Source organism: Blastomyces gilchristii (assembly GCF_000003855.2).
Source record: "Blastomyces gilchristii SLH14081 genomic scaffold supercont1.2, whole genome shotgun sequence".
Taxonomy (NCBI): Eukaryota; Fungi; Ascomycota; class Eurotiomycetes; order Onygenales; family Ajellomycetaceae; genus Blastomyces; species Blastomyces gilchristii.
In genome coordinates, this window is record NW_003101681.1 from 6,153,986 (window position 1) to 6,171,456 (window position 17,471).

A 17,471-nucleotide genomic window follows, 5' to 3' on the forward strand; every position below is an offset into this window, starting at 1 on the left:
AATTTACTTTTTGGGTTTATTTTTTATTTTATTTTTTATTTTTTATTTATTTTTTATTTATTTATTTAATAAACAGTACATACAATGCAGACAAATGTTTCAAACCTAACAACCAATCAATAAATAAATGAGAATCTGATCACTGTATTCATGATGATGAGTTGCCCCCATACATAGGCAAGAGGACAAGCAGTGACAAAGAAGAATGAGGAAAGGAAATTTCGCAATTCCAGATAGGTATGACAAGAAATTGCGCGGCTCAACACTTGAACTGTTCCAAAACCCCTCATTGAATCTGTTTGGGTGCTATGGCTACTTGTACATGTGCATACATTGTCCATGGATACGCCTTCGTGCGGGTGTTGTAGGATATGGGAAGCTTGAGGGTGAGCTACCAGGTAAGCATTTATGAGAAACCTTAACTTCCCTAGGCGTTGTATGTAATAGTAACTATAACTATAGGCACACACACATCGCCCATTAACTAACAGCCTTGTAACTTCCTACCCTCTATAGCTATTTCCGCGCAAAATATAGGCGACATGGAATACAGAAGCTCCGAGTATATCTATGAAAACAGAAGGATGGAAAAAATGAAACAAATCAATGAGAAACATATAGCCCGGAAAGCGCCCTAGGTAGTTACAGAATCACATAAGGTAATAATCACTTTACATATCCCACTGGCTGATTGATTGGATTGATCCTAAACCGAAACCTCCCTCTTCCATCGAGCAACCGTCATCCAACACAAAATATAAGGGCAAAAACAATATAAAAGCAGTAAAGGGAAGGCGACTTTACAACTTCGGATCAATTTCTTCAAACTCGCTCAGGTCCACGATTGGAGACGGCCCAGCACTAATGGGAAGACGCGCCTTGTACTCCGGTACGTTAGTGATGTACACCGGCTGCACCGGGTTTGTTATTGCCGGTGGCGTCGCAACAACATGACCATTCATAGCGCCATTTTTCGTCCCGTTACTCGTCCCGTTGACGGTCCCGTTAGCTTTCTCGATAGCAGGGGAGGTGGCATCACCAGTCGTGGATGGAGGCGACATGATTACAAACCCTTGTAATAGCTCATTGAGAACATTGGTAGTCGGCGCGAGGATGCTAGCTACCTTCTCACTATCAAGCTTTAGTTCGGTCTCTAGGAAGCCTCTGACCGCTGAAATGATGACGTCCTTATTCGTCGCAACGTCGCTTGTCATGAAATTCACATCGGCGAATGATGCTTTAAACTTGTCGCTGTCGAACTCTGTCAATGATTGTGATGCGATGTCTGACAGTTGTTCGATTATGCTCGTCTTGCGCTCATCCGCTGTGTTCAATACGACACCAGCATCAACATCCTTGTGCTGCACACTGGATTGCGCGTTTAGATGGATGGATAATTTCGCACGCGTCGGTGATTGTGGGTCGATATACCGCCGGTAAAACTCTACCATATCCCCTTTGGTCAATTCCGACACTTTCTCCGCGTCAGTATGATGCTGCGTAAAGTCAAAGTACTCGGAGCCGATATGCGACCAGAACCGATTCGTTTCAGAATTCAGGTTTTTCAACTTCTCGAGGCGCTTGTTGATCAAACTTCGCTTGTGGCCGTCGAATTCCTCATCGGTCATGCCGTCCAACGTCCCCGCGAAGCGGGCTAGGAATGCCTCGATGCGAGACTCTAGGTACTGATTTGTTCTCTCGCTTTGGATGATGACCCGATACCCCAGTGTGGTGGCGCCATACCGGATGCCGCTCCACACAACGTAGCCTAGCTGCTCCTGTGTCCGTAGTTGGTCGAATGCGGGCTCGTTGGTAAGTTGCCCGAATAAGAGTGATTTGGCGCGTAGTTGTGGTTCCATTATATCGCCTACGAACAGGTAATATTCGATGCAGTGGTTGATGTTTGCGGGGTCCTTAAGGGTTTTTTCGTAGATGAAATTACTTCCCGGTGGTATGATTATGTTTCGGCGCACGTGCCATTGGGACTGGGGCAATGGGCGGGAATGGAATGATGATTCCACCATGTTAGCCATTTTCAGCACGTCTTCCTTGTAGAGGTTACCGTGGCCCAGAAGTTCGATGTGGGTTTGACGGAGCAGCTGTGGGAAAAAAGCGGCCACGTCTTCGAGTTCAATGTGTTCCAGCTCAGCTGCCAGTTGCTCGGTAATCCAAGTCTTCTCTGCCGTCAAGTATCTTGTCACATTCCCAACCTGGTAGTAGGGCTGCTGATACTCAGAATTCGAGAAGGCGTCGGCCATTCGCTGCTTAACAACCTTAAATCGGTCAGGCTTGACTTTAAAGTCCCTCATGCTGTGTAGAACCTTTTCCAAGAGCACTGCCATCTTATCATTGTACCCGGACACTGACATTTCGAGACCGGATACACTGGCGGTCAAGTTATAATCAAGTCCACCTAGCTCAGCATCGTAGGAATACTCTTGAAGATCATCTTGGATTAAAGCGCACGCTATTCTTGTAAGGACGTTGTTACCCGGGGTAGCATAAGCCAGCGGGTTCCGAAGGGCGATTTGAACACTTGCTTTAGGGACATAGAAAGTGTCGTCCTTCTTGAACCATACTCTAGCACGGTCGTCGTTCCGGATGAGGGTGGGCCTCTTTGCCGGTTCCGCTACCTCTTTTTTCTCAACTTCAAAGCGCGTCGGGACGAATTCATTCCTGTGTGGTAAATGAAGTTCTGGCATCGGGTTGTATGAAGGGGACTCCAAAATGCGTCCGATCTCAGAGAGTAGGTCGCCCGGGACCTTCTCGACTTTGTGTTCGGTCCCATACCACTTCTCCTTGGAGTCCCAATTCCCAGGATACGTCTGCGAAATAAGTTCAATATTGAAATTATCGATACGGAAGCAATCGAGACCGCGTCGGATGGCTTGTTCATCAAATTTCCGCATCAAATTTGGCCCACTGAGGAGCCAGTCACGAGGGAATGGTTTCTGCATTACGCTGCTGAGGGTGCTCGTGAAACGACTTGCCGGGGATTTCTGCTTGAATTTGAAATCGACCTCCGCGAGATTCTTCATCTCTTCGAAAATCCATTCTTCGGGCGCTCGTGATTTGAGTATGGAAATGTATTGAAAAATAGTTTTGATGACTTCATGGTAGTTATTGATACCGTCCTCTGTAAGACGGACGGATATCGTGAAGAATGCGGAGCCTGGGCAGATGGGCATTGCACCAGCGGAAAGGCCATATGCCCAACCTTTTGCCTTGATATAGGCAAGAATGCTACCAGGTCCTTCGTGGCCAATCAGATGACTGATATACCTGGACGGTTTGGATTCATACAGATTCTCTTCATCCTGGTAAGGAAAGAAAATTTCTAAAGATCGAGTATCCATGACTGGTTTGGCGAAACAGATTTTCTGCAGATCCGCCGGGGTGTATGGTTGTACATCGTCCCATCTATTTTGTGACAGCTCCTTATTCTTAACATCGGCGAACAGCTCTGTAACCCACCCCTCTAGCTCGTCCAGTGATTCGCGACCCAGCACAACTAGTTTCATACGGTTTGCCGAGTAATTTGTTTCGTAGAATCGGATGAATTCATCACGTACGTTAACACCACGTGACTGCGGCCCGTCCCTCAACGTTTGCAAGTTTCCAGTGGAAAAATGGTGGTAGGGGTGTTTGGGATTAGAAAGTGATTTGTTGAGCTGCATAAGCCTCCAGGCATCATTCTGGAGGTTCTTTTTATTCTCTGAATCCACGGCCCTGAGCTCGCGGTCGAGAGTAGACTCTAGGAATAGTGGAGCGATGAAGAACTGAGCAAATCGATCAAGGGCGCCATAAAGCGGGGGGACCAAATCGCTGGTCGAGGATGCTGCGCTGTCGGCCACAGTAGTAGTAGCAGGTAGGGTCGACCTTGAAAGGCCATCCGTCAATGGTTCCACCTCTGCGGGTGTTGACGGGGTGGTCGGAGTGGTCGCCTGGGCGTTTTTGGAAAGCGTAGTTGCTGTGGCGGCTACTTCAAAGTAGTAATTCGTCTCCGTTGCTGCAGTGTATGCGTTTGAATGTCCAGAATGTGCTGCTAGGTACTGGTTATAAGCATTTTCTTTTGGGTACTATACGGCAAAATTCACGAGTTAGTTTTCTTTATCTTCTCAGATGTGTCAATTATACGTCATCTCAGCAGACACAGGTTAGACGGCTTCACCTTTTTAGTTCCCATAAAAAGAGCATGTTCTACAGCATGAGCAATTCCTGGGAGGTCATCATCGTCTGAAAAATTCCCAACGTTGACGTTAACCGAAGCGCTCGCCTTATCCGTCTCAGGATCATGGACAAGCAAAGCCTCGAGCTTATTTGGAAGGCGGATAACACGATAGGAGCGATCGTCGACAGAGGGTTTCTCGAGGTCCTCAGCAAGGCGTTCAACTATTGCCATAGTGTGCTGGGGCTTTTGATATAGAGGGTGAACTTGATGCTGCTGTTGCTGTTGCTGTTGTTGTTGGAGCAAGAGGAAAGAGGCAGAAGAACTGGAGGATAGGTGGCGTCGTCTGGAAGAAAAACAGGAACGAGCGAGGGAATTATTGAAAATCGAATGAGGGAACGCAATGCTGGGGATCTTATGCAGAGATATGAGCCTGGGATATGGGATATGGAATCGGAAATTCCGTGGCGGTAGGGAGCGGGTTGGGATGCTGGTGAGTACCGTAGTGGTGTTGATCAAGCGAACCAGAGGCCTTGAAGACATGCGACAGACCGGGAAACAGGACAAGAGAAGACAAGTGGCTAGGCAAGATGACACAAGCGCAGCCTAGGTCTACAACAAGATCAAAGGGAGAGCGAGCACAGAGGGAGACCAGGCGGGGGAGAAATGAGTGTCAATGTGGGAGAATAATGGTTGCGCAAGATGAATGTGAATGAATTGAAACGAGCGAAGTGATGTAATAATTCAATACAGTCCAATACCCGCCCTGGTACCGAATATTACGGATCTTAGACGAACCTAAGGAGTTTTTCTGCCGCCTTATTCTTCCTGAAAGAGAAAGCGGCGTGTGTTCGGCAAGTGGCTGATGACTCAGCCAGCACAAAGCCGAATTTCATCCTTTCATGAGGAAATCTCAACCGCCGCGGCTTTGCTAATAATAAAGTCATAGATCGGTTTCAAGAGTACAACATATCATCCTGGCGGAGATCCCCTGGACTTACATAACTATATGCTCGATATGGTAACTATCACACGCCGGGACTCGAACTCGTTCGACTCGAGCAAACAAAATCAGCCATCAATCCATTGCCGGTTTTGCCCCAGAGATCTCCTTAGGAACTTGTCCTATGTTACCCCAACCGTTGCAAGTGCCACAGAAAAGCTCCTACAGAATATATGTATGTACATACATGTACCATTCCCAGCCATTCTTCTACTACCACAATACACCAAATGCCGTCGGGGAAAATTTTTGGTCATACATGCCAGAACTATAGACCAAAAATAAGTTTTGTGAAAGCGAGGAGTCAGGCACTTGAACACGCACTTGAACTCGAACGATCCTTCATCCGCCCCTGTCACTAGGCGACATTACATGTGGCAATGAAAAGGCCATTTTCAATCAGCGTAGGACCGCATTTGCTTCCCAGAATTACCTTGACTGGTGTTAAAGATAGGCCGGGAAAGCGGACCCCTTTAAACCTCGCTCAGATTATCCCCAGTTAACAGTCGAATGAATATCTTCTTCCGTGTAGGACGGGGCACAGCTTTAGGTGACAGGGACACACACACACACACACACACACATATATATATATATATATATATATATAGACATTGTTTATGCAATGATTGAACGAGTTACTGAGTGGGGATCCGTTTTATCCCTCTCATACCTCTGGATATTTCCCCATGAAATGTTGCAGTTGTGGGAATGCAGTCTGACGAAGCTAACTCCAATGAAACAAAATTCTTTCTCCCATTGTTCCCTTGTTTTTCTTTTTTTCTCTTTTTTCTCCGACTTAAATAGACAACAATATGACAAGGAAGTTCCCCCACTGTCAACAGCCATTTCTTTATTAGCAACAAAGCCAGCGGGGTCAGAAAAAGGATCAAAGGCCTGACGGGGTTGCAGACTTGTAATTTATTTATTATTGCATACACTGCTCTACGATACCCGTCTCAACATTGATTAAGTGTAGGATCCTAAGAATGAATCTATAGAGAAGTAACAGATGTAACATCACTCTTTAAGCCCTGGGCTTGCTAGATCAGCCATATTACTAACATCCACGAATAGCTTAGGAACTTACGTATCTACAAACAGACGTCAGTAGCAGTGAAAAAGGAATAGAAGGATACTTAAGTATGAGTGAATCAAAACTGTAGGCGATACTGCTACTCAATAATTACTTGATATTATTCAAGGGCAGAAGAGTTGACATTTGCGGAAACTGGGAAACCTGTCTGCTTAATAATCAACATCCAGAGAGCTCAAGGAATTTCTCAGGACTATTATATTTAAACACCAATAAAATACAAAAATGAATCTGTAGTGCAAGCAACAACAGCAACGTAACCTATCAGACAAGATAGTAAAGAAGGCACTGGGATATGAGTGCAGCCCTTGCAGCTGTACTCTGTCCTTCCTATTTTAATTTTTTCAGAGGCAAACGTGTTGTTCGTTCTTTGAAAGGGTTGTGCTTCGCTCAGAGAACCTCATACTGCATATATCAACATTCAAGACTATTCAACATGCAGCATATTCCCACTCCTCCTTCCCGAAGTCTAAGAGTGGCTCTTGAGGGCTGTGTATGTTTTACTTCCATCTTGGCTATACTGATGTTAACATCTTCGTGTGATACTGGAATATTGGGCTAATCGCAACCAGGGACACGGGAAATTGAATGATATATACACGTCAGTCACCAGAGCGGCAGAAATCAAGGGCTGGGATGGCGTTGACCTTCTCATCATTGGTGGCGACTTTCAGGTGAGACCATTTCCCTCCTCTTTAGGCTCTTACACATATGTTTGCTTCCGTTGTTCTCATCCATTCCTCTCCGCTAGGCAGTGCGCAACTCGTATGACTTGAGCTGCATGTCAGTCCCGCAGAAGTACAGACAGATTGGAGATTTCCATGAGTATTACAGTGGTGCCCGTGTCGCCCCCTATTTGACCATCTTTGTTGGCGGAAACCACGAAGCCAGCAATCATCTCTTTGAGCTTTATTATGGAGGTTGGGTCGCCCCTAACATTTACTACCTTGGCGCTGCCAATGTCATCCGCTGTGGACCTCTTAGAATCGCCGGTATCTCGGGTATATGGAAAGGGTATGACTATCGGAAACCTCATTTCGAGAGGCTCCCGTATAACCGCTCCGATATCCAGAGCATTTACCATGTCAGGGAACTTGACGTGCGCAAGCTGCTTCAAATCCGGACCCAGGTTGATTTGGGTCTAAGCCATGACTGGCCTCAGGGTATTGAATGGCATGGTGACTTTCAAAAGCTGTTTCAGAAAAAGCCATTGTTTGAACCAGACGCCAATTCAGGGAGATTAGGCAGCGTTGCTGCGAGATACGTTCTGGATCGCCTTCGGCCACCCTACTGGTTTTCTGCACATCTCCACTGCAAATACACTGCAAATTTAATACATGGCGACTATAAGCCAGCGGGATTGAAAGATAGATTTGCTTCGAACCAGCAACCCCACCAGCCACAGCTGGGAGGCGATGCTGGCGCCTCGCCATCTATTATTGCCGATGAACCAGCTGAGGTGTCGGGGTCTACAAATGAAGGCATAAGATCTACTCCTGTCGTCGAAGAGGTGTCTAATGCACTGCGGATATCACCAAACGAACCATCGACAACGATCACAGGCACGGCAATGAGAGAGGAGACAATATTGTCAACCCCCGGCGGCGAAACGGAACCCACAACGCTATCAACAGAGGGCATCGAAAGTATTCCACAGCAACAAAATCCTACTCAACGAGCAGAACGTGAACGTGCGCAGCTATCAGCCTGGCAGAACTTCCACTCAGTTGCAACTAAAAATGATGCTGAGGAGGGGGCGCGCCTCATGGAAGAGGCAGCAGACTATGAAAAACAGGTCGAGGCTGGGTTTATAAGTAGACCGGAGGTAAATTACCAGCTAACGTGGAAGAAGATTGGGGTTAAGGACGATGGCCTACAACGCGAAATTGAGGATGTTGCAAAAATCGGGTATGACTCGCAGGAACCTGGGAAAGTTACGGAACAAGAGGAAAGAGGCGGGGTAACTACGGTTAGGAATACCGATGAGATCGATATTAGTCTTGATAGCTCATCTGAAACTTCGGAAAAACTTGAGCAGGAGGATACGACGAGCGCTATGCCGAAAAATACGGATGTAATGGAAATTGACTCCGGTACTTCATTTGAGAAAGCGGAAGTAGCACACATCCAAACCCCTATAGCAACCGCGAATGCGACTGGGGCTCTACAATTGGACGATATCCCTGCCGACATTTTAGACCAACTACCAGCAAGTTTCAGGAAACCACAACCAGTTCCGGGTCATACTCCCATTTTCGAGCCTACCCTACCGGAGGCCATCAAAAATACAGTAACCGAATTCCTCGCCCTAGATAAATGTGAAACACGGAGACAATTTATAGAATTGGTCGAATACTCCGCCATCTCATCCCCCGAGGAGGAAGAAATTGGAGAAGAGAGCCGGCCTTACCAATTGAAGTATGACAAGGAATGGCTCGCTATCACTCGAGCTTTCGCTGATGAACTCATACTCGGTGACCCTAACGCCTCCGTCCCACCAAACAAGGGAGATGCCGGTTACAAGCCCGATATCCTCGCTGCGGCGCAATGGGTAGAAGAAAATATCGTCAAACCAGGCAGGATGACCATCCCGCACAACTTCTCCATCACCGCCCCCGTCTACGACCCTGCCATTTCCATAATGACAACCGAGATGCCGCCAGAGTGCACGAACCCACAAACAGCACGGTTTTGCGAACTTGTCGGGATTGAGAATAAGTTTCATGCTAGTGATGAGGAGCGGTTTGCGCGTGCTGATGCAGGGCCGCGTCCGGAGCCTCCTCAGTCAAGGTATGGACAGCGTTCTCGGGGCCATCAGGATGGCTCTGTTCATTCTTTTGGGAGGGGGAGGGGGAGGGGGAGAGGGGGGGGGAGGGAGGGTGGGCGTTGGCAAGGTGGTCGTGGAGGGCGGGGAGGTGGAGGCAGGGGAGGGCGTGGAGGGCGAGGTGGCCGTGGGGGATATTATGGTCCCCCGATATAAAAATACAGAACTGGGACTGCGTGCTCCGCTTTTGAGGTTTCAAGGACATTTTTTTTTCTTTCATTTTACCTCATTTTTCTCTTTATTTTTTCTTTTCATATTGACTTGTTCTGTAATCTGCTTTGAGAATGGGTCACAGGGCAGGCGAAATGGGCTGTGAGATGCTTTTTTCACTCTGCATGTATGACTAGACACGACACTTAACAGAAAACAAATTTATTTGCTGGGTATAGTCAACGATTTCATCACTGGTTTAGGGGGATCTAGCTTCCCTGATAGAGCCTGATAGATACCCCATGATCGGAGGCATCGATCCCAATCACCTACCCTAACGAAAAACCTCCACTCGATGAATCGTTCATTATTGTGCTCAAGGAAGGCAGCTTAAGCCGAATCAGAAGTATGATGGGTAAAGCCCTCATCTTATGCTCAGGAAAGATAGTACTTTGGCATTCACAGCGGGTCTGTCTGTATATATGCCAACAAGAAAAGACCACTTCATTACATACATGGAATAATACATATGGCATTCGCAAATACTAAAACGCAATGCCCGCATGCACCCTCCCCTACGAGCAGACGGCCTATTCAATTTCCTCGATCCTTGGCCCTTGCACCGACGGCTGACCTGCACTCTCATCACCACCCAGATGCGGATGAATCTCCAATCCAGCCAAACGATCCCCCAACTCGAACCTAGGTTGCTCATCCATGCCCTCACGAGTTCTTACTCCCCACAACAACGACTTTTCAAGCCATGCCTCTAAGCTCTCGATAAGCACTCGTATGTGCCCACGGACGATAGGGTCAGTTTCGTTACTTTCCACGAATGTTAAGATGCGGAGACAATCGGGTATGTTGCCGATGGCTCCCTCGTTCGGATACCTTTGTTGATCGTTGTTGAAGCCCACAGACGGGTTACTATTGCTATTGCTATTACTATTATTATTATAATAGGAGAATCCGAAACCGAGGTTAATCCCGCTTTCCCTGGCTGCGTCGAGCACCTTGACGAGATCAAGAAGTAGAATGACGGCGGCTCGTCGCAGGATGACACTCTCGCGACCCCGCTCAAGGTTCAGAGTTGATAGTGCTAGATCAACAGACGAGGATGCAATGGACGGCCCAAGACCTGCGAGGTTTGTCTGGATGGCTGATGCGAGGATAGACATAGCGGATGCCCGAATGCGTAGATCATCCGGCTCTAGGTCAGACGCAGCTCCGGCAGCCCATGCATCGATTATATTAGCGGAGTAAGCTGTGAGAGCTGGATTTTCTGCCTCTGGATCCATTGCTTCGTCAATCTGCTGCATTAAGTCTGCAGCTTCACGGTCTAGTGCATCGTCTTCCGTCTCCGCCGGTTGCGTTTTTGATTTCTTCTCCGCCATTTCCTCTCTGGCCCGTTTTGCGGAAGGCTTCCTGCCGCGCCTCCCCGCTACTGCGATCATGGTTTCGCCGAGTGTTCTGGCCGTGTTCTCGACCAATGCATTTCCTAGCTCCTGGACCGTCCGCAACAATGCCTCCCCGATTCTCAATCGTTGATCGAGGCTATGTTGTTCGCTTCTATCTGCATAACGCTCTGCAAGGGTCTTAATTACTGTACGTGGGTGCTTGGACGCAAGAACTCCAATAATCTTAACAACATTCAGGTAAATAAATTCATCGTTTGATGACGATTCGGCATCTGAATTGGTGATTAAAGAAAGGAGAAGTGAGAGGGTGGCAGGTATATCAAGGACTGGTGACGATTGGGTGATCAGACGTGAGAGAAGAGTAAGCCCTTCTGCCTGTATTGGAGGTAACTGGGATGAGATATGTTCGAGAGCTTTGCGATGTGTTTCCAGGTCCGATATCCGTGAAGAAACTGCCTCGGACTTCCGTTCAGCAGGCAATGAAGAGGAGAGAGTGATTTCAGCAAGCATTGACGCGGTGGTTGCAGGTTGTACAAGGGGAGGCGGCAAGAGGGGTAGTAGCGTGTCCAACTGGAATTTTATTCTTTGAATAATTGAAGACAGTGTTTCTGACAAGGAAAAACCGGGAGAAGTGAGGATGGTAGAAAGAAGACTGAATGCAGCCGATAGAGACTCGGATTGCTCTGGATTATCGCTTTCAGTAACCTCCTGGTTCTCAACGATGTTACTTAAAAACCGAAATGATGAATTCTTCGATTTCCCGCGGGCTTTGTTTGTCCTCAAAACGACCTCGCTTTGTATCAACTGCTCGATGATTCCCAATATCTTGTCAGGGTGCTGTGATAAACCATTTTTGAACTTGTTGAGCAATTTCTCCGTGAATTTCGCACTGGCCAGCTTCTGCAGAGTGATATGCATATCCTCACCAGCTTGCAAAAGTTCTGGCTTGTTCTTGTCGTGTTGTTCTGAAGACCCAAGTAGCCATTTCTGGCTAACGTGGAGAAAAACATCACCAGCAAGCTCCTCGGATTGGGGGTCCATGGCCAGCAGTTCTAAGACGCTATCAATGCGGTCATCCAAAATCTTCACGAGAAGCATTGCATTGAGTGTTTCCTGAGCTAGAGATTCTGTGCGTTTTCTAATCGAAATGCCGCCTTTTTGGCCGGGGCCAAATGTCCAGGTACTTCCTCCGTCCCACAGTATATTATCGGACAGTTTCTCGTATCTTGATATCCCAGCTGACACACTGAAAAAGGTCTGCAGGAGCCTAGAGACTTTGCCATACCAGAATGATTTTCTATGCTCTCTGGCGTAGCACCCCAATGCCCATAGCGGAAGTAAGACAGGTTGAACGAGCCGTTTTAAAAGGCCGGGATTTGGGTGTAATAAAACTAGAGCGCTCAGCCTTGTAATGGATAGGAGCAACTTTGGTTCATCTATGAGGACTACGCCCTCCAAGTTATCTAGTGGGCTTCCTGTTAATGCAGAGCCATCTGACGAAAACCTTCTCAGCCACGCAGCAACCTCGTTTGTCATATTGCCATGGAGTGAGTCGAGGATAGGTTTCACGAATATCCTATAACCAATCGCACCTGGCTCTCCAAGAGCCCGTTTTGCGAGTATTCCACTACCAATCACGTACGATGCCGTTTTCTGAAAATCCGGTTCATCCCCATCTAAAAGCGCCAGCAATTTTGGAGCAGTATTACAGAAATAGTCGTCCGCCGAAATTCCTTGAGGAAGTGAGGAAAGTAAACGAGATGTTTGCATGATAGCTTGCACGGTGATTGGAGGACCTTGAGAGGGCGCGGTATCCGCAGGTTGTTGCCCCAAAACCGGTGCAAATTGGGAGGCTATAAAAAGAACGATTTGGAACACACCATCTTTACGTAAAGGAACCTGCGATAGCTGAGAAGAGATTATGTTTTTGAACCATGACGCAGAACTTGTTTGGACAAACGATGAGAGGAGCGTTAGCAACGAGGGTGTTGGGGATCTGGATGGAGATATTTAGCCGACACATACATATAGAAACATAAATTAGTGCCTTACTCTTCAATGATCGTTTGAAATAGTTCCCTATATGTGGTAATTTGCTTCTGTGGCAGAGAATGTGAATGAAATGCGAGCTCCGCGGTAGCACACAATATATCAGCGAGAATTCTTCCCATAATTATCGGTTGAATACCAGAGTGTTTATCACAAACAACGGGCCTTAAAGTGTCTATTATAAAAAGTAATAGACGTTCATCGTGTGGTTTGTTGGCGGAAGTCGCTTCTGCCTGTGTTGCAACAACGCCAGTGGGGAGAACAGACAGAACCCGTTGCTGAAGCGGAATCCCAACTCCCTGGGATAGTGCAGGGTATATGCCCTCAAGGGAAATGAGATCAAGTAGGCCATGGATCACCCGTCGCCGCCTGGTATCTTCAAGAACGGGGTCTTCTCTGCGTCCATTTCTTTTGGAATTTTCGATCCCAACGTCCAGACTTGAATCAATATAGGCACGATGAATTGTCACAAGAAGATCTAGTGCCCGTTGAATCACATGAAAAGTAGTGCTGTCATCTTCTTTGCCTTGAACTGGGATTTTTCGAGCTAGAATTTGGACGAGAGAATCGCCGCGAGATTTCTGTATCTCCTCTTGAAGAGAGTTAGCTGCGTTTGGATGAGTTAGAAGTTAAGGTTGCGTGCCTCTTTTTAAAACCGGGTTCAAAAACTCATGCGCGTCATCAAATATCTTCATGAGCTGCCCCGAACTGCCCATTTTCATAGCCCTGCAGTAACAATATCTCTACAGATTACGGCGGCGTATGTTCGATGGACCATTTTGATTCTATGTATCAAATTAGAAAATGACGTATTGGCCGACATGTCACGTGAATTTAGATCGCGCTTGCCTTACCGGAAAAACGTAGGCTTATTATACAACCGGGTTATGGTTGTTCCGCCATGCCAGTTGCCGACACCATTGCCGAACTGTAAAACTTAATATAATGGTGGATTAGCTGTGAAATCACTGTAAATGAGTTATGAATAGAATAAAATCATCATTGTATTGACAATATCACTGATTTCTATCTATATAATTATTAATTCTAAAAAATGTCTCATTCACTAAAATCATCTTCTATTAGAAATCTATTATATCTGTCACGCTCCCGGCCGCGCCAAGGCCCCGTTGCGGTTCCACACGGCCCATCGCTTCCATGCGGATGATTCCATCCCATCCAAACCGGTTTCCAACCACCCTATGACATCATTCAGATATATCATAGGAAGATCCGATTGATGGATATGAGAACCCCGCTTCTATACAAGGTCAGCAGATTACTCTTTCTTGATAATAAGACACTGCTGAGGTATCACTCCAGCTATTCTTACTTATGAAATGAGAGAAGGATATCTACTCATTGTCTATATAGAATAGCTAGATGCTGACTTCTTATCAAAGAAGTCAGTGATTTGTTTTTCTTCTACTGAAATATATATAAGAGTTACTGTATACTCTATACAATCTTCTTAGTATACTAAGTATCATATCTGTGATATTCTTGTAATAACTCTGTAGTCTACAAGCTCACTATTCAAGTAAGATAGTCAAGCTCACTTATATAACTTCTTAAACAACTACTTCTATATAATGTCACTGACTAGTTACTGCTTCAGTTCTATTATATTACAATTTGAATCACTCAATCTGATTATACATTTGAATCAGTCAAGCTCTAATAGACTGATATAATCTTATACACTTATACTGAGACTAATCTGATCTCATTCTCTGAAAGAAATACTACATTATTTTCTAGAGTATGTACATCTCTACTTTAGCAGAAATCTGAGATTTCTGAACTCACTGTATATTTTGATATGAGCTTTTTAACTACTCTATCACTGCTGTGGCCTCTACACATCTACATCTATTATGAAGATAGAGAGATTAAGATCAGAGATTCTCTGAGATATAAGAGAAATATCTTGTCTGAATTTCACAGCTTTACTCACACTCTTGAACAGAAATTCCATCTTAACTTAAGTCAGTATAATACTCATGAGATATAAGTAATATACACTGTCAATCTTCTTAAAGACATCTCTACAACTACTTGAGTTATTAAGAAGAGAAAGCTTAAATATATCAATACTGTTATAACTTAGAAAGAATTCAAGAACTTTCTATTAAATCAAATTAAAGATCACTGTAATCACAGCTTTACAGCAGCACAGCAGTTCAACTTATTATATTAATAAGATAATAAGAATTCTTTCAATTTCAATATAAGATTTGAAGAATATTGAGAGAAACTGACTGATAATTTGAATTAATTAAAAACACAGCTTTATCTCATGAAGCTGACTTATAAGATACAGATAATAATATTATAATATCAGAGTTTATTAACTAATTATACTAAGCTTGTCAATCTGACTTTCTGAATCTATTTGAATAATCAATTCTCTGAGAAAAAGATTAATAAAATCTCTTCTAAGTAATTAATAATAGAATCTAAACAGTGTTATAACAGCTTCAGTGTGAAGAAAGTAAAGAAGAATTTCAAGTATTCTGATTCTTCACTCACTGTGAAGAAATATTAAAAAAGATTTAATAAAGATCTCTGTTTCAACTGCAGAGCTGATAATTACTATGTCAGTGATTATAAGAAGCTGAAGAAGAGAAGAAACTGAGAAGATATCTTCTTAAAGTTAACTTCTCTTCTGATAAATGTATTTATAAAAGATAAAGAAGAGAAAGAAAAGAATTAATAATTCTCACATTTTCAAGTTTATATTACAATCATAATATATATCTTGAATGAGAAGATATCAGTGAGATATCTACTTAACTTCAGAGTGAATACTAACTTCATATTCTATTTCTTTTCTTTGATAAAGAGTTAAAAGAAGATAGATCTGTCAGATCATATAAAATTTACTGATAAAATAAAATATCATTATTTTAATATAATTTAAGCAAAGTGTGTAATTACAGACTTAGAAGAAATCTTTAAGAAGAGCAGTCTGCTTCTTCATACAGTTAATATTATAAATGAGAACATTATTCTAGATCTTCTGTGATTGAGAGAAAACAATTCTCTCATTGACTGAGTTACTCAGATATGACAGTACTGTCTCACTAATAAAGAGATAGTAATAGAGAAATCTGAAGAGTTTCATCAGAAGAATCTTGAGAAAAAGATTGAGTCAATATACTATATAGCAGATGATTAAGACTTGAGAATAGATGAAGAAGTTATCACTCTCACTGCAAGATTAGCAGCAGTATTTATTATTAAAGATAGACATACACAATATCTCTTTACAGATTTTAAAAATGTCTTTTCAGAAAGAGAAGCAGCAAAGTTTCCTGATATCAAGATATAATATAAGATTTGTCTTGAAAATGATATAACAGTGTTATACAGATCTCTTTATAACTTATCTATAAAGAAATTGAATATTCTGTATAAATATCTTGAAGAAGTGTAATTAAAGAACTGAATACATTTATCAAAGAGTTCAGCAGAAATGTCTATACTCTTTATACTCAAGAAGAATGATAGACTATATCTATGCATAGACTACAGAGATCTTAATAAGATGACAGTTAAGAATTACTATTCATTATTATTAATTAATGAGATGATTGATCAATTATCTGAAGCAAAGATATTCTCAAAGATTAATATACAGAATATCTATCATAGAATCAGAGTTAACAAAGACAATGTTTGAAAAACAGCTTTTTATATCAAGTACAGCAATTTTGAATATCTTGTTTTATCTTTTAATCTTTGTAACACTTCAGCCATCTTTCAGATCTATATAAATGAGATACTACAGAGTCTTGTCAATGTCTTCTGTATAATATATCTGAACAATATTTTAATCTTCTTAAAATCAGAGAAAGAATATAATATTCATGTTTAAGAAGTATTGAGTCACTTGAGACAGTATTAACTCTATACAAACACTGAAAAATGCTCATTCTACATACAGGAGATTGATTTCTTAGATTATATTATTGAAGTGAATGACATTTCAATGAATAGAAGCTAAGTCTCTGCTATTGAGAACTGGCCAGTATCACAGATATACTGTGAGATACAGATGTTTCTAGAATTTATAAATTTCTACAGATAATTTATCTATATATATTCATAGATTACTGTCTCTCTTACAGATCTGTTGAAGAGAAGTGTGAAAGACAGAAAAATAGAATTATTTATTCTCACTCAAGACACTGTGCAGATGTTTGCAGAATTGAAACAAGCTTTCACAGATATTATAATACTGAATCATTTTAACTCTGACTTACTCAGTCAGTGTGAGACTGATGCATTTAGAAATGAAATCTATGAAATCTTTTCACAGTTGACACTGAAGATCTTTCAATATTGAAAGAATCAGAGAATAATCATTTCTGAGAAAACAGATAATGAATTGTCTGTAAGAGAAGACTTTTTCACAGAGTCTATAAGATGCTGTGAATGAAGATCAGTGACCTTCTTCTTCAAGAAGTTATCACTTATATAGAGAAGATATGATACTCATGATTAGAAGATGTTAGCAATTATTAAATTCTTTAAGATCTGATAATATTATCTTCAGAATAGTAAGTACTCAGTGTAAGTTCTCACTGATTATATAAATCTGTGTTACTTCTTGACAATAAAGAGCTTGACAGAACATTAAGTCAGATGAGTGAAGCTGCTTTTGAAGTATGATTTCTATATCTAATACTATTCAGATTGACTTAATCCCGCTGACACACTGTCTAAATAACTCAATTATAATATTGTTAATGTGAAGA

The 17,471-nt window shown here is 43.2% G+C and overlaps 3 protein-coding genes across 3 annotated transcripts; 1 reads left to right on the plus strand and 2 right to left on the minus strand.

Annotated features, from left to right (window-relative positions):
- Positions 1-81: 81 nt before the first annotated feature.
- On the minus strand, positions 82-4,960 carry BDBG_01567 (insulysin). The gene is made up of 2 exons (XM_002628613.2): positions 4,172-4,960; positions 82-4,079 (listed from the first exon to the last, which is right to left on the minus strand). Exons 1-2 carry the CDS (start codon positions 4,709-4,711, stop codon positions 801-803), a joined length of 3,819 nt encoding a protein of 1,272 aa, XP_002628659.2. The 5' UTR covers positions 4,712-4,960; the 3' UTR covers positions 82-800.
- Positions 4,961-6,413: 1,453 nt separating this feature from the next.
- Positions 6,414-10,148, plus strand: BDBG_01568 (RNA lariat debranching enzyme). The gene is made up of 3 exons (XM_002628614.2): positions 6,414-6,760; positions 6,840-6,941; positions 7,019-10,148. The coding sequence occupies exons 1-3, from the start codon at positions 6,563-6,565 to the stop codon at positions 9,245-9,247; spliced, it is 2,529 nt and encodes an 842-aa protein (XP_002628660.2). The 5' UTR covers positions 6,414-6,562; the 3' UTR covers positions 9,248-10,148.
- On the minus strand, positions 9,168-13,556 carry BDBG_01569 (uncharacterized protein). The gene is made up of 3 exons (XM_031720394.1): positions 13,352-13,556; positions 12,712-13,300; positions 9,168-12,655 (listed from the first exon to the last, which is right to left on the minus strand). Exons 1-3 carry the CDS (start codon positions 13,428-13,430, stop codon positions 9,832-9,834), a joined length of 3,492 nt encoding a protein of 1,163 aa, XP_031576562.1. The 5' UTR covers positions 13,431-13,556; the 3' UTR covers positions 9,168-9,831.
- Between the last annotated feature and the right edge of the window lie 3,915 nt (positions 13,557-17,471).

Coding starts and splice junctions, on each gene's coding strand:
- BDBG_01568 (XM_002628614.2), top strand. CDS start 6,563: ATGAGTGCAGCCCTTGCAGCTGTACTCTGTCCTTCCTATTTTAATTTT. Junction 6,761..6,839: donor GAGTGGCTCTTGAGGGCTGT/GTATGTTTTACT, acceptor AATCGCAACCAG/GGACACGGGAAATTGAATGA. Junction 6,942..7,018: donor TCATTGGTGGCGACTTTCAG/GTGAGACCATTT, acceptor CCTCTCCGCTAG/GCAGTGCGCAACTCGTATGA.
- BDBG_01569 (XM_031720394.1), bottom strand. CDS start 13,430: ATGAAAATGGGCAGTTCGGGGCAGCTCATGAAGATATTTGATGACGCG. Junction 13,301..13,351: donor GAACCCGGTTTTAAAAAGAG/GCACGCAACCTT, acceptor ACTCTCTTCAAG/AGGAGATACAGAAATCTCGC. Junction 12,656..12,711: donor TTTCAAACGATCATTGAAGA/GTAAGGCACTAA, acceptor ATCTCCATCCAG/ATCCCCAACACCCTCGTTGC.
- BDBG_01567 (XM_002628613.2), bottom strand. CDS start 4,711: ATGTCTTCAAGGCCTCTGGTTCGCTTGATCAACACCACTACGGTACTC. Junction 4,080..4,171: donor TTTTTATGGGAACTAAAAAG/GTGAAGCCGTCT, acceptor TTTGCCGTATAG/TACCCAAAAGAAAATGCTTA.